Below are 23,132 nucleotides of genomic sequence, written 5' to 3'. Positions count from 1 at the left end.
TTTTTTTGTACCTATAAACAAAAATAAATTTAAAAAAAAAGTCCACAGCAGAGGACGCTGGTTCTTAGGAATATACAAAACAATAACAATAATAATAACAGTGAAGGGATAAATCTATGTATTTGAATAGTCCTGCTACGTCGCTGCATGCGACAGTGAACGTCACTTGAGTGTGAGAAAATTAAAGAAGTGGTTTCAAATAAGAGTTAAAAAAAACACCTAACAGCAATTAGACAGGGCGATTTTTTTGTACCTATAAACAAAAATAAATTGTAAAAAAGGTCCACAGCAGAGGAGGCTGGTTCTTAGGAATATACAAAACAATAATAATAATAACCGTGAAGGGATAAATCCATGTATTTGAATAGCCCTGCTACGTCACTGCATGCGACATTGAACGCCACACGAGTGTCATAAAATGAAAGAAGTGGTTTCAATTAAGAGTATATAAAAAAAAAAAAAACTAAGCAATTAGACAGTGCTATTTTTTTGTACCTATAAACAAAAATAAATTTAAAAAAAAGTCCACAGCAGAGGACGCTGGTTCTTAGTAATATACAAAACAATAATAATAATAATAACAACAGTGAAGGGATAAATCCATGTATTTGAATAGCCCTGCTACGTCACTGCATGCGACATTGAACGCCACACGAGAGTGAGAAAATTAAAGAAGTGGTTCCAAATAAGATTTAAAAAAACCTAACAGCAATTAGACAGGGCTATATTTTTGTACCTATAAACAAAAATAAATTTAAAAAAAAGTCCACAGCAGAGGACGCTGGTTCTTAGTAATATACAAAACAATAATAATAATAATAATAATAACAGTGAAGGGATAAATCCATGTATTTGAATAGCCCTGCTACGTCACTGCATGCGACATTGAACGCCACACGAGTGTGAGAAAATTAAAGAAGTGGTTTCAAATAAGAGTAAAAAAAAAAACAAAAAAAAAACTAACAGCAATTAGACAAGGCTATTTTTTTTGTACCTATAAACAAATAATAATTAAAAAAAACTCCACAGCAGAGTCAGACGCTGGTTCTTAGGAATATACAAAACAATAATAATAATAATAATAATAATAATAACAGTGAAGGGATAAATCCATGTATTTGAATAGCCCTGCTACGTCACTGCATGCGACATTGAACGCCACACGAGTGTGAGAAAATTAAAAAGTGGTTTCAAATGAAATGTAAAAAAAACTTCCTTCCAGATGTTAACAAAATGACAGTTTGAAGTCTATCACGAACAACCCCCTTCCCACAGACACACACACACACGCACGCACACACACACATCAGATCCATTGCGCGCCACATCACGTGTTGCGTTCAAGTGCAAAACCTGCAAATTAGCCAAGCGGCGTTTCATCCCATGAAAAAAAAAACAGGAACGTATAACACAAGAGGATGATTCTTTTTTTTCCTCCAACACACACTTTCTCCCACTCTCAAACTCTCAAATAGTGCGTGGAACCATGCACTTAGCCTCCCCCTTTTTTCCCCCCTATGAAATACATAACCGCCATTTTCTGCGTCTCCCAAAAAAAAATAAAAAAAATAAAAGTTTTCCACGACACAAACGCCGCTGCGATCAAGTCGGAGGAGTGACCCACGCACACACACACACACACGCACACGGAAACATTTTTTTTTTTGCCATAAAAATAAAAACTAAAATAAAAGAGCCGGGCACAAAAGAGCAGCAGAGAAGAGTTTACCTGTGTCAAGCAGTACGGGGAGTACATGGTGACTTTTCACACGGAGGACGCGCCGACGAGCTTAGTTAAGTTGCGTGGAAGCTCGGCGTGCTGCTGCATGGCACTCACTCGCCGTCCTGGTTCTCTCACTCCATGCTGCGAGCGTACAGTACGCCAGACCCCGCCTAGAAAGCTCACATAAACTTTGAGGGACAAAACTTCGCCTCTCGCACCACTCCCCCCTCTTCGCCCGGCTCCTCTTTGCAGTAAAGGCGCGCTTCGTGGTGTGTTTTTTTTTTTTTTTTTTTTTTTTTTGGTACGATATATACCGCAAATAATCACATCCAGTTGCGTTCACGGACCGAGCAGATGCGATAGCGATCGTATCATGAGCGCGGCGATGACACGCGAACGCATCATGAGAACGGACGCGGCAGCTGCGAGGCGAGCGTGGAATGTGTCGTGTATATTTTCAGATGAGCGACTTGCGTTGTGACAGAGGATTATCCACCTCGTCCATTTTCTCCTTGTAATTTAAAACAAACTAAAAAAAAAAAAGTTTGTTTTTTTTGGTCATCCCTTACTTTGATAATATTGGAAACACACTGAACATGTTTTTTTTACATAAAGCAGGGGTGTCAAAGTCATTTTAGATCGGGGGGCCACATTTAAACCAATATTGCTGTTTAAATGTAGGTGTATACCTTTAATAATTATGTTTACATGTAGGTGAATATACCTTTAATAATGCTGTTTACATGGAGGTGAATATACCTTTAATATTGCCGTTTACATGTAGGTGTATATGCCTTTAGTAATGCTGTTTAAATGTAGGTGAATATACCTTTAATATTGCTGTTTAAATGTAGCTGTATATACCTTTAATAATTATGTTTACATGTCGGTGAATATACCTTTAATAATGCTGTTTACATGTCGGTGAATATACCTTTAATAATGTTGTTTACATGTCGGTGAATATACCTTTAATAATGCTGTTTACATGTCGGTGAATACACCTTTAATAATGCTGTTTACATGTCGGTAAATATACCTTTAATAATGCTGTTTACATGTCGGTGAATATACCTTTAATGATGCTGTTTACATGTAGGTGAATATACCTTTAATATACTAATATACTAGTTGTGAATATACCTTCAATAATATTGTTTACATGGAGGTGAATATACCTTTAATAATGCGTTTTACATGTCGGTGAATATACCTTTAATAATGTTGTTTACATGTCGGTGAATATACCTTTAATAATGTTGTTTACATGTCGGTGAATATACCTTTAATAATGCTGTTTACATGTAGGTGAATATACCTTTAATAATGCTGTTTACATGTAGGTGAATATACCTTTAATAATGCTGTTTACATGTCGGTGAATATACCTTTAATGATGCTGTTTACATGTAGGTGAATATACCTTTAATAATGCTGTTTACATGTCGGTAAATATACCTTTAATAATGCTGTTTACATGTCGGTGAATATACCTTTAAAGATGCTGTTTACATGTAGGTGAATATACCTTTAATAATGTTGTTTACATGTCGGTGAATATACCTTTAATAATGCTGTTTACATGTCGGTGAATATACCTTTAATGATGCTGTTTACATGTCGGTGAATATACCTTTAATAATATTGTTTACATGGAGGTGAATATACCTTTAATAATGCGTTTTACATGTCGGTGAATATACCTTTAATAATGTTTACATGTCGGTGAATATACCTTTAATAATGCTGTTTACATGTAGGTGAATATACCTTTAATAATGCTGTTTACATGTCGGTAAATATACCTTTAATAATGCTGTTTACATGTCGGTGAATATACCTTTAATGATGCTGTTTACATGTAGGTGAATATACCTTTAATAATGTTGTTTACATGTCGGTGAATATACCTTTAATAATGCTGTTTACATGTCGGTGAATATACCTTTAATGATGCTGTTTACATGTCGGTGAATATACCTTTAATAATATTGTTTACATGGAGGTGAATATACCTTTAATAATGCGTTTTACATGTCGGTGAATATACCTTTAATAATGTTTACATGTCGGTGAATATACCTTTAATAATGCTGTTTACATGTAGGTGAATATACCTTTAATAATGCTGTTTACATGTCGGTAAATATACCTTTAATAATGCTGTTTACATGTCGGTGAATATACCTTTAATGATGCTGTTTACATGTAGGTGAATATACCTTTAATAATGTTGTTTACATGTCGGTGAATATACCTTTAATAATGCTGTTTACATGTCGGTGAATATACCTTTAATGATGCTGTTTACATGTCGGTGAATATACCTTTAATAATATTGTTTACATGGAGGTGAATATACCTTTAATAATGCGTTTTACATGTCGGTGAATATACCTTTAATATTGCTGTTTAAATATCAGTGAATATACCTTTAATAATGCTGTTTGAATGTAGGTGAACATACCTTTGATAATGCTGTTTACATGTAGGTGTACATACCTTTAATAATGCTGATTGCATGTAGGTGAATATACCATTAATAATGCTGTTTACATGTCGGTAAATATACCTTTAATAATGTTGTTCACATGTCGGTGAATATACCTTTAATAATGCTGTTTACATGTAGGTGAATGTACCTTTAATAATGTTGTTCACATGTCGGTGAATATACCTTTAATAATGCTGTTTACATGTAGGTGAATATACCTTTAATAATGCTGTTTACATGGAGGTGAATATACCTTTAATAATGCTGTTTACATGTAGGTAAATATACCTTTAATAATGCTGTTTACATGTAGGTAAATATACCTTTAATATTGCTGTTTACATGTAGGTAAATGTACCTTTAATATTGCTGTTTACATGTAGGTGAATATACCTTTAATAATGCTGTTTAAATGTCAGTGAATATACCTTTAATAATACTGTTTACATGTAGGTGAATATACCTTTAATAATGCTGTTTACATATAGATGTATATACCTTTAATAATGCTGTTTACATTTTGGTGAATATACCTTTAATAATGCTTTTTACACGTAGGTGTATATACCTTTAATAATGCTGTTTACATGTCGGTGAATACACTTTTAATAATGCTGCTTACATGTAGGTGCATTTACCTTCAATAATGCTGTTTACATGTCGGTGAATATACCTTTAATAATGCTGTTTACATGTCGGTGAATATACCTTAAATAATGCCACATGGAGAAAAATCTACTCCCAAGTAAGCCGTACTGGTAAAATCACGGCACGATAACTTAAAAATAAAGACAACTTCAGATTGTCTTCTTTGTTTAAAAACAGAACAAGCACATTCTGAAATTGTACAAATCATAATGTTGTTGTGGGTTTTTTACACTTACTTGTTGCGGTTAATAATATTATGTCTTTATTTGTTGTTATTTATACTTTCTAAATAAATGATGTGATAATGTTCATCAGTCAACTCATTGGTGTTAATGTTCAATCTATCAAGATAAAAAAAATTATATCAAAATCAAATTACAGGATGTTATTTATGTAGTTTGCTCAATTTCCTCGACTGTTGCACTAACATCATGTGGTTTATTTTGTACATATGTAGCATCACCTACAAAGATACAAAGAATTGCTATTGCGACATCCAGTGGACACATTTAGAACAGCAGTTTCTTTCATTAAAAAATTTCAGGTTCATTTCTATACTTAGAAAACTCATCCCACGGGCTGGATAGAATCTGTTCGCGGGCCTGATCCGGCCCCCGGGCCGTATGTTTGACACTCCTGATATAAAGGGATAACACATTTTATTCGGAATGATATGTCTCTATGGCAGAGGTCCGCGTTAACGTGTTGTCACCAAGTACCGCCTCAGAAAACACTTGGCTCTCCAAGTACCACCATGATGACCAACATTGAAGTACAGTAGCGTAATAGGCCTAATTAGTCAGGGGTCGGCAACACAAAATGTTGAAAGAGCCATATTTGACGAAAACTACAAAAAAAATAAATCTGTCTGGAGCCGCAAAAAATTATACGCCTTATATAAGTGTTATAATGAAGGCAACACAAGTGTCTATATTAGCTATATTAGCCTACTATCAAAATGACTTTAAAAGTCTTATATAAATGGTAAAATGAAGGCAACACAAGTGTCTATATTAGCCTACTATCAAAATGACTTTACAAGTCTTATATACATGTTATAATGAAGACAACACATGACGTAAGTGTCTATATTAGCCTACTACCAAAATGACTTCAAAAGTCTTATATAAGTGTTATAATGAAGGCAACACAAGTGTCTATATTAGCTATACTAGCCTACTATCAAAATTACTTTAAAAGTCTATATAAGTGTTATATGAAGAAAATACATGATGTAAGTGTCTACATTAGATATATTAGCCTCCTATCAAAACGACTTCAAAAGTCTTATATACGGTAAGTGTTATAATGAAGGCAACACAAGTGTCTATATTAGCTATACTAGCCTACTATCAAAATTACTTTAAAAGTCTATATAAGTGTTGTATGAAGACAACACATGATGTGTCTACATTAGATATATTAGCCTACTATCAAAACGACTTCAAAAGTCTTATATAAGTGTTATAATGAAGGCAACACAAGTGTCTGTATTAGCTATACTAGCCTACTATCAAAATGACTTTAAAAGTCTTATATAAGTGTTATAATGAAGACAACACATGGTGTAAGTGTATATATTAGATATATTAGCCTACTATCAAAATGACTTCAAAAGTCTTGTATAAGTGTTATAATGAAGGCAACACAAGTGTCTATATTAGCTATACTAGCCTACTATCAAAATGACTTTAAAAGTCTTATATAAGTGTTATAATGAAGGCAACACAAGTGTCTGTATTAGCTATACTAGCCTACTATCAAAATGACTTTAAAAGTCTTATATAAGTGTTATAATGAAGACAACACATGGTGTAAGTGTATATATTAAATATATTAGCCTACTATCAAAATGACTTCAAAAGTCTTGTATAAGTGTTATAATGAAGGCAACACAAGTCTGTATTAGCTATACTAGCCTACTATCAAAATGACTTTAAAAGTCTTATATAAGTGTTATAATGAAGACAACACATGGTGTAAGTGTATATATTAGATATATTAGCCTACTATCAAAATGACTTCAAAAGTCTTGTATAAGTGTTATAATGAAGGCAACACAAGTGTCTATATTAGCTATGCTAGCCTATCAAAATGACTATAAAAGTCTATATAAGTGTTATAATGAAGACAACACATGATGTAGGTGTCTATATTAGATATATTAGCCTACTATCAAAAATGATTTTAAGTCTTATATAAGTGTTATAATGAGGACAACGCATGGTGTAAGTGTATATATTAGATGTATTAGCCTACTATCAAAATGACTTTAAAAGTCTTATATACATGTTATAATGAAGACAACACATGATGTAAGTGTCTATATTAGCCTACTATCAAAATGACTTCAAAAGTCTTATATAAGTGTTATAATGAAGGCAACACAAGTGTCTATATTAGCTATACTAGCCTACTATCAATATGACTTTAAACGTCTTATATAAGTGTTATAATGAGGACAACACATGATATAAGTGTCTATATTAGATATATCAGCCTACTATCAAAATGACTTTAAAAGTCTTATATAAGTGTTATGATGAAGACAACACATGATGTAAGTGTCTGTTAGATATATTAGCCTACTATCAAAATGGCTATGTGTCGCAGGCTGACGCTAATCTTCGTTGACAGAAATGTTCCAATGTAATATTCATCCTGCACATTTTTACAACATTGGAAAACATTAGCAAAACGGTCTTCTTCGAATGGATTTATCACAATCTTTGGCAAGCCGGGTAACGTTTGCTGTGGTCTAGAATAACGTGGCACACAAACAACTATCAGAAATACAGCCAATATTACATACAGATAATGTGTCATTAGACATAAAAAAAAATTAAATACACAGAGGACATAAGTAAAGGAAATTAAATGAGCTCAAATATACCTGCCAACGAGACATAATGATGCAATATGTACATACAGCTAGCCGAAATAGCATGTTAGCATCGGTGAGCTTGCAGTCATGCACTGACCAAATATGCCTGATTAGCACTCCACACAAGTCAATAACATCAACAAAGCTCACCTTTGTGCATTCACGCACAGCATAAAACATTTGGTGAACAAAATGAGACAAAGAAAAAGTAGCATAAACCATGTCTTTCTGTGGCAGCGTTGGAGAAAGTTGTACATGTAAACAAACTACGGTGAGTTCAAGGACCGCCGAAATTAGTAGGACTAAATTTAAGTGTGAATATTCACTAAATTTGTCACGGCACGGATTCGAACCCGTGTCTCTCTTAATTCTGAGTGTCACAATTCCTCTTCTGGCTGCTCGCTCGGACACGCCCCCGCTCACGCTGGGCAGCGACAAGGCTGCAGGCAATCACTCATCATCACACCTGGGCTTGACGAGAGGGAGCGGCATAAAGAGACAGCGAAGCCAGGAGACCTTTGCCAGAACGTAGCCAATCTCACCTGAGTAAGCATCACGTCTGGCACCTCTCCCTCGTTCCTTGCTCGCCTTCATTGTGCTCTTCCTCGTTCCTGTTTTGATGTCTTTTGTGTCTTCCACAGTGTTTTCCGCGATCGTGTCTTGCCTCACGACCTCCTCCCGGATTGTTGCTTGCCTTCCCCGATCCTTGACCACTGTTTGGACCCTGACATCGTTGCCTCTCTCCAGCCCCCGACTGCTTGCCTTCCTGCTGACTACCCCTTCGCCTTCCCCTTTGGATTCGACGAAAGATACATCCAACACGCACCGACAACACCCTCTGGTAAATTCTACATTGTTAATTCCACACATAGTCTGCATTCACTCACTAGTGGTAGCATACACTTCCCACACATTCATCAAAGGTTTAAATAAACCTTCAAAAACGCAGTTCTGCCTTGGTGTCGCCTCCTTCCCTTTGCCTAGTATACAACAGTACGTTCTGGCCAAAAACATGACGGAACCAGGCGACACCCGAGAAGCCCTGTCTCGATCCCCCAGGACTTCTGGCTTGTCCATGCTTAGTGCTGTGGTTAACGAGCACCAAGAGCGTTTTATTGCCCTTGAGGACAATTTTGAGAGAGCTTTTTCTAAACTTCACTCTAGGCTGGACTGCCTTATGCCTAGAGTGACCCCCTCTGCAGCTACCCCGCAGCTCACTTCCCCAGTCCAAAGACCGGAACGCTGCGGTCTGGAACGAGAGCCCAAAATGGCTTGTCCTAGACCCTTTGAGGGTGATTTTGAGCTGTGCAGGGGATTTCTTGTTCAGTGTGATCTTATTTTTCAACACCAGCCTTCACGCTATTCTTCTGATGGGGCTAAGATCGCTTTTATTTTTGCCCTACTCACGGGACCTGCACTCAAGTGGGCTACGGCTGCCGTGGACAAGACCTTGGGGCTAAGCACAGACTACGCTGCCTTCCGGGCCGAATTTCGGGCCGTATTTGACCACCCCAAAGATGGGGGAGACGCCGCGGGACACCTTCACTCCATCCAGCAGGGACTTCGCTCGGTGGCGGCCTACACTCTGGAATTCCGGACCCTGGCGGCTGACAGCGGATGGCACAATCGGGCACTCCAGAGCGCGTTCCGTCGAGGACTTTCGGAGGAGATTAAGGACGGACTACTGAGGGACAGACCCAGATCCTGCAGGGACCTCATCGAACTTGCACTCTTGTTCGATCAGAGATTGACGGAACGTGCGGCTGAGCGAGCCCAGGAAGCCACAAGGATTAGTACCCGACCTCAACTGCTACCCACTTTTGAAGCTCCAGCCCCACCACATATGGCTCCAACCACCATGCTGACAGCCCCGGAGCCCATGCAGTTGGGAAGGACTCGGCTGACCATTGAAGAGAGAGAGAGAGAAGGTTCAGACAACGCCTTTGTCTTTACTGTGGTCTAACCGGACATATCCTTCGTTTTTGTCCGGCTAAACCAAAAGACCAGGCTCGCCAGCTGAGAGGGTCCTGGTGAGCCATACTTCTTTTCCCCAAGATAAGGAAAACCCCGACTTCGTGATACCCGCTACCCTAGCGTGGGGCTCTAAATCTATCCAAATAAAGGCTTATTTGGACTCTGGGGCCGATGAGAGTCTCCTGGACTATGAATTTGCCCAAAGGATGGGCATTCCCCTGGTCCACCTGAAACGGTCACTTCCTGCTCAAGCCCTGGACGGACGACCTTTGGGACCCATCAGGTTTCGTACTGAACCCATTACCATGACAATTTCAGGAAACCACAGCGAGACCATCAGTCTTTGGGTTCTGGAGACCCCCGTCGCCCCGCTGGTGCTGGGTAGATCTTGGCTCCGTCAACATGACCCCCACGTCTCTTGGTCTTCTGGCAGGATCTTGGCATGGAGCACACCCTGCCACGCTAACTGTCTCAGGGCTGCCTCCCCTCCGGTCCACGTTCCCAGTATTGCTACCCCCCAGACAGATCTGTCCCGTGTACCTGCCTGCTACCATGACCTAGCGGAGGTTTTCAACAAGGAGCAAGCACAGGGTCTACCCCCGCATAGGCCATACGATTGTGCTATTGAGCTACTCCCGGAGGCTAAGCTACCTGCAAGCCGGCTTTATAACCTGTCACTCCCCGAGAAAGAGGCCATGAAGACATACATCACGGAGGGTCTAGCTTCAGGAATCATCACTCAATCTAAGTCTCCACTGGCAGCTGGATTCTTCTTTGTCTCCAAGAAGGACGGTTCACTCAGGCCTTGCATCGACTACCGTCATCTCAACAACATTACTATTAAGAACAAGTACCCCCTGCCTCTTCTCAACTCATCCTTCGAACCATTGGCACCAGCCACCATCTTCTCCAAATTGGATCTTCGGAACGCCTATCATCTTGTGCGGATTAAGGAAGGGGACGAGTGGAAGACAGCGTTCAACACCCACCTTGGGCACTTCGAATACCGGGTCATGCCTTTTGGACTCACGAACGCCCCAGCTGTTTTTCAGGCCCTCGTCAATGACATTCTGCGTGATATGCTTGATAAATTTGTCGTTGTTTATCTTGATGACATTCTGATTTTTTTCCCAGAGTTTGGCTGAACACCAGGAACATGTTAGACTTGTACTCCAGAGACTTTTAGAGAACCGGCTCTTTGTCAAGGCCGAGAAGTGCAACTTTCACACCTCTTCAGTGGAATTCCTCGGTTTTGTAGTCGAGAAGGGACACATCCGAGCCGACCCCAAGAAAGTGGATGCTGTGGTGGATTGGCCTCAGCCATCTTCTAAAACAGAGTTGCGGAGATTTCTCGGCTTCGCTGGATTTTACCGACGCTTCATCCAGGACTTCAGCCGGATTGCCGCACCACTCCATGCCCTCACCCCTCCTAAAGGTTTTTTTGTCTGGTCTCATACTGCTAACAAGGCTTTCGAAGAGCTGAAGAAGAGATTCATCTCTGCCCCTGTCCTCGTCCACCCTGACTTGGACGTTGCCTTTCTTGTGGAGGTGGACGCTTCAGATTCCGGGATTGGAGCTGTACTTTCTCAACGCTTTAAGATTGACAATCTCATTCACCCAGTTGCATTTTTTTCCAGACGCCTATCCCTGGCAGAGCGGAACTACGACGCTGGGAACAGAGAACTGTTGGCGGTCCACGAAGCTCTTGCCGAATGGAGACACTGGTTGGAGGGGGCTCGTCACCAGTTCCAGATCCTAACTGACCACAGCAATCTCCTCCACATCCGCTCTGCCAGGAGGCTGAATAATCGACAGGCAAGATGGCAACAATTCTTCTCCCGCTTCGACTACTTGCTGTCTTTCAGACCTGGATCCAAGAACGCTAAGGCAGACGCTCTCTCCAGAGTGTTTATGGAGGAACCTTCTGAGCGCCCAGTGGATGTCCCCATTCTTCCTCCCTCTCGCATTGTGGGGATGGTTTCCTGGAAAGTGGAGATCAGGTTTGGACGGTTAAAGAAATCCTCAGGGTCCGTCGACAGGGTAGGGGGCTTGTGTATCTGGTCGACTGGGAGGGTTATGGACCAGAGGACAGGTCTTGGGTACCAGCCTCCTATCTTGCCGATCCCTCACTTCTAGAGGATTTCTACCGCGCCAATCCTGATGCTCCCCGGCGCTCGTCGGGTGCCTCGCCTAAGGGGGGAGGTACTGTCACGGCGCGGATTCGAACCCGTGTCTCTCTTAATTCTGAGTGTCACAATTCCTCTTCTGGCTGCTCGCTCGGACACGCCCCCGCTCACGCTGGGCAGCGACAAGGCTGCAGGCAATCACTCATCATCACACCTGGGCTTGACGAGAGGGAGCGGCATAAAGAGACAGCGAAGCCAGGAGACCTTTGCCAGAACGTAGCCAATCTCACCTGAGTAAGCATCACGTCTGGCACCTCTCCCTCGTTCCTTGCTCGCCTTCATTGTGCTCTTCCTCGTTCCTGTTTTGATGTCTTTTGTGTCTTCCACAGTGTTTTCCGCGATCGTGTCTTGCCTCACGACCTCCTCCCGGATTGTTGCTTGCCTTCCCCGATCCTTGACCACTGTTTGGACCCTGACATCGTTGCCTCTCTCCAGCCCCCGACTGCTTGCCTTCCTGCTGACTACCCCTTCGCCTTCCCCTTTGGATTCGACGAAAGATACATCCAACACGCACCGACAACACCCTCTGGTAAATTCTACATTGTTAATTCCACACATAGTCTGCATTCACTCACTAGTGGTAGCATACACTTCCCACACATTCATCAAAGGTTTAAATAAACCTTCAAAAACGCAGTTCTGCCTTGGTGTCGCCTCCTTCCCTTTGCCTATTATACAACAAAATTGTTTTTGATAATTGTTTTCACAGTTATCAATGTTATCATTCTTACTTGGAAACAGGTAGATTATTAAATTATTGATATTTTTTATATGTACATGTCCTTTAAAATTGACTTTGAAACATCCATCCATTTTCTACCGCTTGTCCCTTTTGGGGTCGCGGGGGGTGCTAGAGCCTATCTCAACTGCATTCGGGCGGAAGGCGCGGGACACCCTGGACAAGTCGCCAAACAACGTTGCAAAAATAGTTGTATTTGTAAATTCAGACAACGTTGATCTCTAACGTTGGATCCACTGTTGGTTGAGAAATGACCAAATTTCAATGGTCAAATCAAGGTCACAACCTGACATTGAATAAAAGTCGTCAAGAAGCATGTTGTTTTATCGTTGTATTTGTGTTGTAGAATATTGGTTAGGTAATGACCAAAATTCAATGGTCAAATCAACGTCAGAACCCAACATTGATTAAACGCCTTCAAAAAGCATGTTGTTTCAACGTTGTATTTGTTTTATAGAATATCGGTTAGGAAATGACCAAAATTCAATGGTCAAATCAACGTCAGAACCTAACATTGATTAAACGTCGTCAAAAAGCATGTTTCAACGTTGTATTTGTGTTGTAGAATATTGGTTGGACAATGACCAAAATTCAATGGTCAAATCAACGTCAGAACCCAACATTGAATAAACGTTGTCAAAAAGCATGTTGTTTCAACGTTGTATTTGTGTTGTAGAATATTGGTTGGAAAATGACCAAAATTCAATGGTCAAATCAACGTCACAACCTGATATTGAATAAACGTTGTCAAAAAGCATGTTGTTTCAACGTTGTATTTGTGTTGTAGAATATTGGTTGGAAAATGACCAAAATTCAATGGTCAAATCAACGTCAGAACCCAACATTGAATAAACGTTGTCAAAAAGCATGTTGTATTTGTAAATTGAGACAGCCTTAGTGTCTAACGTTGGATCAACGTTAGACACCACGAGATGTCGCCCGTGTAACTAATCTGGTAGAGTCGTGAATAAAGAGAGTAAAGCCAACTGGGTTTCAGGCGACCAGAACAAAATAGACCGAAAACAGAATGTCCTTGAATCTCAGTAAACTAAAATAATGCAATTCGGTAACAGTAGGAGAGAAAGTCAAAGACAAATACAAATAGACGGACATTGAAAGAGTAAAATAAACTACATTTTGGATGTTATGATACAAACCCCGTTTCCATATGAGTTGGGAAATTGTGTTAGATGTAAATATAAACGGAATACAATGATTTGCAAATCATTTTCAACCCATATTCAGTTGAATATGCTACAAAGACAACATATTTGATGTTCAAACTGATAAACTTTTTTTTTTTTTGCAAATAATCATTAACTTTAGTATATGATGCCAGCAACACGTGACAAAGAAGTTGGGAAAGGTGGCAATAAATACTGATAAAGTTGGGGAATGCTCATCAAACACTTATTTGGAACATACCACAGGTGTGCAGGCTAATTGGGAACAGGTGGGTGCCATGATTGGGTATAAAAACAGCTTCCCAAAAAATGCTCAGTCTTTCACAAGAAAGGATGGGGCGAGGTACACCCCTTTGTCCACAACTGCGTGAGCAAATAGTCAAACAGTTTAAGAATAACGTTTCTCAAAGTGCAATTGCAAGAAATTTAGGGATTTCAACATCTACGGTTCATAATATCATCAAAAGGTTCAGAGAATCAGGAGAAATCACTCCACATAAGCGGCATGGCCGGAAACCAACATTGAATGACTGTGACCTTCGATCCCTCAGACGGCACTGTATCAAAAACCAAAATCAATCTCTAAAGGATATCACCACATGGGCTCAGGAACACTTCAGAAAACCACTGCCACTAAATACAGTTGGTCGCTACATCTGTAAGTGCAAGTTAAAGCTCTACTATGCAAAGCGAAAGCCATTTATCAACAACATCCAGAAACGCCGCAGGCTTCTCTGGGCCCGAAATCATCTAAGATGGACTCATGCAAAGTGGAAAAGTGTTCTGTGGTCTGACGAGTCCACATTTCAAATTGTTTTTAGAAATATTCGACATTGTGTCATCCGGACCAAAGGGGAAGCGAACCATCCAGACTGTTATCGACGCAAAGTTCAAAAGCCAGCATCTGTGATGGTATGGGGGTGCATTAGTGCCCAAGGCATGGGTAACTTACACATCTGTGAAGGCACCATTAATGCTGAAAGGTACATACAGGTTTTGGAACAACATATGCTGCACCGTCTTTTTCATGGACGCCCCTGCTTATTTCAGCAAGACAATGCCAAGCCACATTCAGCACGTGTTACAACAGCATGGCTTCGTACAAAAAGAGTGCGGGTACTTTCCTGGCCCGTCTGCAGTCCAGACCTGTCTCCCATCGAAAATGTGTGGCGCATTATGAAGCGTAAAATACGACAGCGGAGACCCCGGACTGTTGAACGACTGAAGCTCTTCATAAAACAAGAATGGGAAAGAATTCCACTTTCAAAGCTTCAACAATTAGTTTCCTCAGTTCCCAATCGTTTATTGAGTGTTGTTAAAAGAAAAGGTGATGTAACACAGTGGTGAACATGCCCTTTCCCAGCTACTTTGGCACGTGTTGCAGCCAGGAAATTCTAAGTTAATTATTATTTGCAAAACAAAAATAAAGTGTATGAGTTTGAACATGAAATATCTTGTCTTTGTAGTGCATTCAATTGAATATGGGTTGAAAAGGATTTGCAAATCATTGTATTCCGTTTATATTTACATCTAACACAATTTCCCAACTCATATGCCTATCGTTAACAATCATTATGAAAGGCATGACGACAGATTTATTTTCTTTTAAGTTAAGTTAAAGTACCAATGATTGTCTTTTAATGCATTCTAACTCGTAAATAAACGTAAATAAAAGTCAGCTTACTGCGGAGTCAATAGGGGGTCCTCTATTCCGCTCATAAAACCCAATAAAAAACATCCAAAAAGTGCCAACAATACTCTATTTACATTTGGTGACGTGAATATTAACCAAGTGTTAGTGATATTGTTATTATAAGTGCTAACACAGACAAACTATTTATAGCGGCACCGTGAACTTGAGCTTGCGTGCCAATGTTGACATGATCGACTGATCAGCTGCTTCCTCGTTTCCTTGCTCGTCAAACTTTATTCTACATCATAAATCATGCCTCTCACCTGGATAGTTGAAGGATGAGGACGTACTCCGACAAGTTGGTACACTTTGACAGCCAATTTAGACCCGAAAAATGGCGAGAACAACAAAAAAGACACTTGGTTCCACCTGCCTTTTCTTGGCGAGGATTATGAGTCATTCTTCATCTAAATGGAATATATGAACATCCGAGCAGTCTGCATCCTAATCACAGCAGATCTTGTACAGTAAGTGATTTTTTAAGATGTTGGTTGGCTCTCATAAAGTCTGCAGTGAGTAATAATCAGTGATGTAGAGAAAAAAACAAACAAACATTGATGCATTTTTTAAATATATGCTTAAAATGATCAAAATATGTAAATATTAAATGTCATTATAAATGTGCCCGTTACTGCAATACATATATATATATAAAAAAAAAAATATATATATATATATATATATATATATATATATATATATATATATATTTTAGCACAATAAAATGCATATAGATAGATAGATAGACAGATAGACAGATAAAAGTATAAATAAAGCTATAATAAAAATTAAGACACTATCCTACCTGGTGTGTAAGCTTGAATTACTTTACATACCCTGATCAAACCATAAACCAGAAAATTGAATTTAAATGCCGTCTTTTTTTCCTTTGACTCTGATTTTCCTCAGTCCAGTGTTTCCTAACCATAGGGCGGGGCCCATTGTTGGGGGACAAGCGCCCTCTGGTGGATGCCCAAATAACATATCTCAACTGTGGTCCATATGGGTTGTCAGTTGTAATACACGTTTGTTAAGCGCAAGAATTATGACTAAATTGGTGAAGCAGTATTTTCATTTGCACTTCCCTTTTACTGACACTTTAGTTAAGAAACATGTATTATTAATTCATTTAATTTGTTTTAGCACAACATAATTGTACGTACATCTATTTTTCATCAGTTATTCATGAGTTCTTTTTATGCAGTATATTTGATTAGTACTTATTTTGCTAATCAGCCTGACCATATCTAAGGTTCATGTGTTAAATAAATAATACTATTTGTGATTAACCCGTGGTTTCATATCATTTGACAAGGTTGCAAACTCTAAGTAGGTTAGATATAATTAATGATTACGATTAAAATCAAAAGTAAGATGATTAATTCCTTGTTAATATTTGAGCGGGGCCCCCTCTGTAGTGGAAAAGTGGTGCCTCGAGGTCAAAGAGGTTAAGAACATCAGCCTTAGTCAGGTGGCAAACACATCTTGCATGTGCATTAAAAAAAACGTCTCACAAATGCAAATCGGTTCTTATCGTTCACTTAAAGGAGCCACTCAAATGACTTGATTCGTTCGCGAACGTCACATCTCTAAACAGGATTCACAGTAACAGGAGTGTGTTTTTCTGATCAAATGAGCATGAAATGTTGCCATATAACATGTATTTTAGTGGTATGTAGAGACTAACCACATTACAGTGACACAACAAAACAAATGTTTTGAAAATAAACATCATCAAATATAGGTAAAACTGTGCTGAGAATACCAAAATATATCAAATCAAATACTTGTGACCTTCCCATGGCCTGATTCTTCGAGGTGTGGGGGGGCGGGGTTGGCGGGGCGGCGTTTGGTGGTAGCGGAGGTGTATATTGTAGCCCGGAAGAGTTAGTGCTGCAAGGGATTCTGGGTATTTGTTCTGTTGTGTTTATGTTGTGTTACGGTGCGGATGTTCTCCCGAAATGTGTTTGTCATTCTTGTTTGGTGTGGCGCATATTTGTAACAGTGTTAAAGTTGTTTATATGGCCACCCTCAGTGTGACCTGTATGGCTGTTGATCAAGTATGTCTTGCAGTCACTCATGCGTGTCTGTAGAAGCCGCATACAACATGTGACTCGGCCGGCACGCTGTTTGTATGGGGGAAAAGCGAACGCTAAAGGCAGTGCCATCACGGCACGCCCTCCATATTGTTGTCCGGGTGAAAATCGGGAGAAATTAGGGAGAATGGCTGCCCCGGGAGATTTTCGGGAGGGGCAATGAAATTCGGGAGTCTCCCGGAAAAATCGGTAGGGTTGGCAAGTATGGTGTTGGCCCTGAGATGAGGTGGCGACTTGTCCAGAGTGTACCTCGCCTTCCGCCCGAATGCAGCTGAGATAGGCTCCAGCGACCCCCCACGATCCCGAAAAGGACAAGCGGTAGAAAATGGATGGATGGATGTATTATATTCATAAACTCAGGAAATATGTCCCTGGACACATGACAACTTAAATTATGACCAATGTATGATCCTGGTATCGGATCGATGCCTAAATGTGTGGTATCATCCAAAACTAATGTAAAGTATCAAACAACAGAAGAATAAGTGATTATTACATTTTAATAGAAGTGTAGATAGAACATGTTGAAACTGAAAATAAGCAGATATTAACAGTAAATGAACAAGTAGATTAATAATACATTTTTACAGCTTGTCCCTCATAATTTTGACAAAATCATAGAATGACAAATGATGTTACTGCATATGTCAGCAGACTAATTAGGAGCCTTTGTTTGTTTACTTACTACTAAAAGACAAGTTGTCTAGTATGTTCACTATTTTATTTAAGTACAAAATTGTTCTTCGATTGCAATAAGAAACATATGTTTCATGTACCTTAAGATTTTTTGTTAAAATAAAGCCAATAATGCCATTTTTTTGTGGTCCCCTTTATTTAGAAAAGTATCGAAAAGTATTGAAATACATTTTGGTATGAAGACAACCCTATTTGATGGGAATGTCTAATTTAAGGAAACAGGGACAAACAACAAAGGCTATTTAGCTGATGTTCAAAGTAGTTTAAATTCATATTTTAAGTTTAATTGATTAAATATGCAATCAGATCCGTATGCAGAACGCTTTGCTTCATAAAAATGTATTTTATCATAAATTCTCATCTCTCCAAGGGAGTGGGACACATGTCAAAAAGCAACGATTCAGTGGAATGGCCCAAAACCAATCGAGTCCAACTGGGCTTCGTGAAAATATGACAAATGTTGTTCAGTTGCAGCTCCTGATGCAATAATTTCACCCGAGCTCTGGATTTAACACCTTCATTCATTCATTGGCGGGATGTGTGAATAGGCGCATTATTTCATGAAGTGAAGACTATTTATCCACTGAACCATTTTTCACCCTGTCCAGAGGCCACATCTGTACTTTTAAAGCCAGGCCAAGCCAAACACTGGAGCTGAAAGGAAAAATAATGCCAAATACTGAGAACAGAGGTACTGTATAATCATGCAGTATCAAAATACCATAGTGAAGAAACTGTGTGCATGTCACACACACACACACACACACACACACACACACACACACACACACACACACACACACACACACACACACACACACACACACACACACACACACACACACACACACACACACATTCTTGTATTTGTTACCTTCTTGAGACCCGAGGAAAAATGCCTACCTCTTTAGAACCACCCTTTCTAGATATATAAAGATTTGTTTTGACAACATGAATAATACATACAAACTATGCAAATATAAAACAGCTTGTTGTGAAAAATGAGTTGGAATTTCACAAGAAAAAGGTCACAATTTCACAAGAACTTAGAATTTTGCCGGTCTTATAATAAATGTCGTAATTTTACTCAACGCAAGTCAACATGTTACAAGAAAAACTGAACATTTGTGCAATATTATGATAAAAGTTGGAATTTTACTCAATAACAGTTGCAATTTTACAAGAAAAGCTTAGAATTTTGGGCAATTTTATGAAAGAGTCGTAAGTTTATTCGACAAAAGTCACAATTTTATAAGAAAACTTTGAAATTTTGGCGATACTATAATAATAATCGGAATTTTACTTGGCAAAATTGTGACAAAAGTCGTAATTTTTACTCAAAAAGTGTCACCGTTTTACAAGAACAACAAAACAATTGGCAATATTGTGATAAAAGTCAGAATTGTATATGACGAATGTCACCATTTAGCATTAAAAAAGTAATAATTTTACAAGAAAATATTGCAATATTAAAAAAACAAAGAATATGACAAATTTTGGCGATACTATAATAATAATCGGAATTTTACTTGGCAAAATTGTGACAAAAGTCGTAATTTTTACTCAAAAAGTGTCACTGTTTTACAAGAACAAAACAATTGACAATATTGTGAAACAAGTCAGAATTTTTTATGACAAGTGTCACCATTTAGCATTAAAAAAGTAATAATTTTACAAAAAAATATTGCAATATTACAGAAACCGAAAGAATATGACAAATTTTGGCGATACTATAATATTAATCGGAATTTTACTTGGCAAAATTGTGACAAAAGTCGTAATTTTTACTCCAAAAGTGTCACTGTTTTACAAGAACAACAAAACAATTGGCAATATTGTGATAAAAGTCAGAATTTTATATGACAAATGTCACCATTTAGCATTAAAAAAGTAATAATTTTACAAGAAAATATTGCAATATTAAAAAAACAAAGAATATGACAAATTTTGGCAATACTATAATAATAATTGGAATTTTACTTGGCAAAATTGTGACAAGTCGTAATTTTACTCGAAAAGTGTCACTGTTTTACAAGAACAACAAAAGAATTGGCAATATTGTGATAAAAGTCAGAATTTTATATGACAAATGTCACCATTTAGCATTAAAAAAGTAATAATTTTACAAGAAAATATTGCATTATTAAAAAACAAAGAATATGAGAAATTTTGGCGATACTATAATAATAATCAGAATTTTACTTGGCAAAATTGTGACAAAAGTCGTAATTTTTACTCCAAAAGTGTCACTGTTTTACAAGAACAACAAAACAATTGGCAATATTGTGATACAAGTCAGAATTTTTTATGAAAAATGTCACCATTTAGCATTAAAAAAGTAATAATTTTACAAGAAAATATTGCAATATTACAGAAACAGAAAGAATATGACAAATGTTGGCGATACTATAATCATAATCGGAATTTTACTTGGCAAAATTGTGACAAAAGTCGTAATTTTACTCAAAAAGTGTCACTGTTTTACAAGAACAACAAAACAATTGGCAATATTGCGATAAAAGTCAGAATTTTATATGACAAATGTCACCATTTAGCATTAAAAAAGTAATAATTTTACAAGAAAATATTGCAATATTACAGAAACAGAAAGAATATGACAAATTTTGGCAATACTATAATATTAATCGGAATTTTACTTGGCAAAATTGTGACAAAAGTCGTAATTTTTACTCAAAAAGTGTCACTGTTTTACAAGAACAACAAAACAATTGGCAATATTGTGATAAAAGTCAGAATTTTATATGACAAATGTCACCATTTAGCATTAAAAAAGTAATAATTTTACAAGAAAATATTGTAATATTAAAAAAACAAAGAATATGACAAATGTTGGCGATACTATAATAATAATTGGAATTTTACTTGGCAAAATTGTGACAAGTCGTAATTTTACTCAAAAAGTGTCACTGTTTTACAAGAACAAAACAATTGGCAATATTGTGATAAAAGTCAGAATTTTATATGACAAATGTCACCATTTAGCATTAAAAAAGTAATAATTTTACAAGAAAATATTGCAATATTAAAAAAACAAGGAATATGAGAAATTTTGGCGATACTATAATAATAATCGGAATTTTACTTGGCAAAATTGTGACAAGTCATAATTTTTACTCCAAAAGTGTCACTGTTTTACAAGAACAACAAAACAATTGGCAATATTGTGATACAAGTCAGAATTTTTTATGACAAATGTCACCATTTAGCATTAAAAAAGTAATAATTTTACAAGAAAATATTGCAATATTACAGAAACAGAAAGAATATGACAAATTTTGGCGATACTATAATAATAATCTTGGCAAAATTGTGACAAAAGTCGTAATTTTTACTCCAAAAGTGTCACTGTTTTACAAGAACAACAAAACAATTGGCAATATTGTGATAAAATCAGAATTTTATATGACAAATGTCACCATTTAGCATTAAAAAAGTAATAATTTTACAAGAAAATATTGCAATATTAAAAAAACAAAAAATATGACAAATTTTGGCGATACTATAATAATAATCGGAATTTTACTTGGCAAAATTGTGACAAAAGTCGTAATTTTACTCAAAAAGTGTCACTGTTTTACAAGAACAACAAAACAATTGGCAATATTGTGATAAAAGTCAGAATTTTATATGACAAAAGTCACCATTTGGCATTAAAAAAGTAATCATTTTACAAGAAAATATTGCAATATTACAGAAACAGAAAGAATATGACAAATCTTTCTCAATTTTATAAGAAAAAAGTCGACACATCTTTGTGTGCGTGTGTGTGTGTGTGTGTGTGTGTGTGTGTCTAATTGGTTTTTAATCTGCATTATTTACTTCAAGTTATTACAGTATGTATATATATATATATATATATATATATATATATATATATATATATATATATATATATATATATATATATATATATATATATATATATATTGTTTTATTAATTTTGTCCAAAGGGTGCGCATTTCAATTTCTTACACACACTTGTTATTGCATATTTTGACCAGAGGGGGAGCACTTTTAAAACCGACACACGGTCACATTGAAAAATCCCTCCTTTTTGGGACCATCCTAATTTTGATATATTTCACCACCAGGGGTGCAAATGAGATCTCTATTTTTTGTTTTTTGTAATGTGCTTAAGGCCGATGACAAAGGAGTCACGGACCACAGATGGCCCCTTTGCCGCACTTTGGGCAACTCAGCTGTAGACGCTAACGGTTAACGGCCACTATAGTCTTAATACTGTAGTGTATTTGTTCATCCTATGGTCACATATGGGACGCGGGCTGTCTCAGCACCGGAAGTCGTAAAATCAGCTGTTCACCTGGCGGGTTTTTTCGGGGATGAATAGGAAAGTCCTTTAGCTGCCATCTTGTTTTATCATATATTGCTGCCTTTGCACCTGGCAAGGTTTACTTTTGTATGCACATTAAATCAACAAAAAATCCTGACTTTGGAGCAATGTTCACAGACTCTAGTATTTGGCTCTATATTAGATGCAATGGTTTTCCGGATTGGGACCATGATTTCGGTCCTAACTTATTCACCGGTCCTCATATGGAAGGTACTTTTCCTTGTTGATGTCTCAAGAAGGGTACAAATACAAGAACACACACACACACACACACACACACACACACACACACACACACACACACACACACACACACACACACACGGTAGCGTCTGATTCATCTTTTGAACAAAAACGGGGGGGAAAAACAGCGAGAGAGGTTTCGTGGATGAAATCCCACATATATGGTCGACATTTTGGGTGGGAGTGAAGTCATTGTAACG

At 37.8% G+C, this 23,132-nt stretch overlaps 1 protein-coding gene across 12 annotated transcripts in view; it reads right to left on the bottom strand.

Annotated features, from left to right (window-relative positions):
* Window positions 1-23,132, bottom strand: part of nfixb (nuclear factor I/Xb) — a 527,883-nt gene that overhangs the window by 372,659 nt on the left and 132,092 nt on the right. For 2 of the 12 annotated variants that reach the window (XM_061973673.2, XM_061973674.2), the window contains exon 1: window positions 1,730-2,696. The exons of the other annotated variants lie outside the window; for them this stretch is intronic. In XM_061973673.2, the coding sequence (XP_061829657.1) occupies window positions 1,730-1,756 (27 nt within the window). In that variant the 5' untranslated portion in view covers window positions 1,757-2,696. Of the gene's footprint in view, window positions 1-1,729; window positions 2,697-23,132 lie in introns of those variants that run through there. 12 annotated transcript variants of the gene reach the window in all.

The sequence above is a fragment of the Nerophis lumbriciformis genome, linkage group LG22 (assembly GCF_033978685.3).
Source record: "Nerophis lumbriciformis linkage group LG22, RoL_Nlum_v2.1, whole genome shotgun sequence".
NCBI lineage: Eukaryota > Metazoa > Chordata > Actinopteri > Syngnathiformes > Syngnathidae > Nerophis > Nerophis lumbriciformis.
The sequence above is the reverse complement of the archived record's forward strand: the minus strand, read 5'-3'. Positions and strand labels throughout refer to the sequence as shown.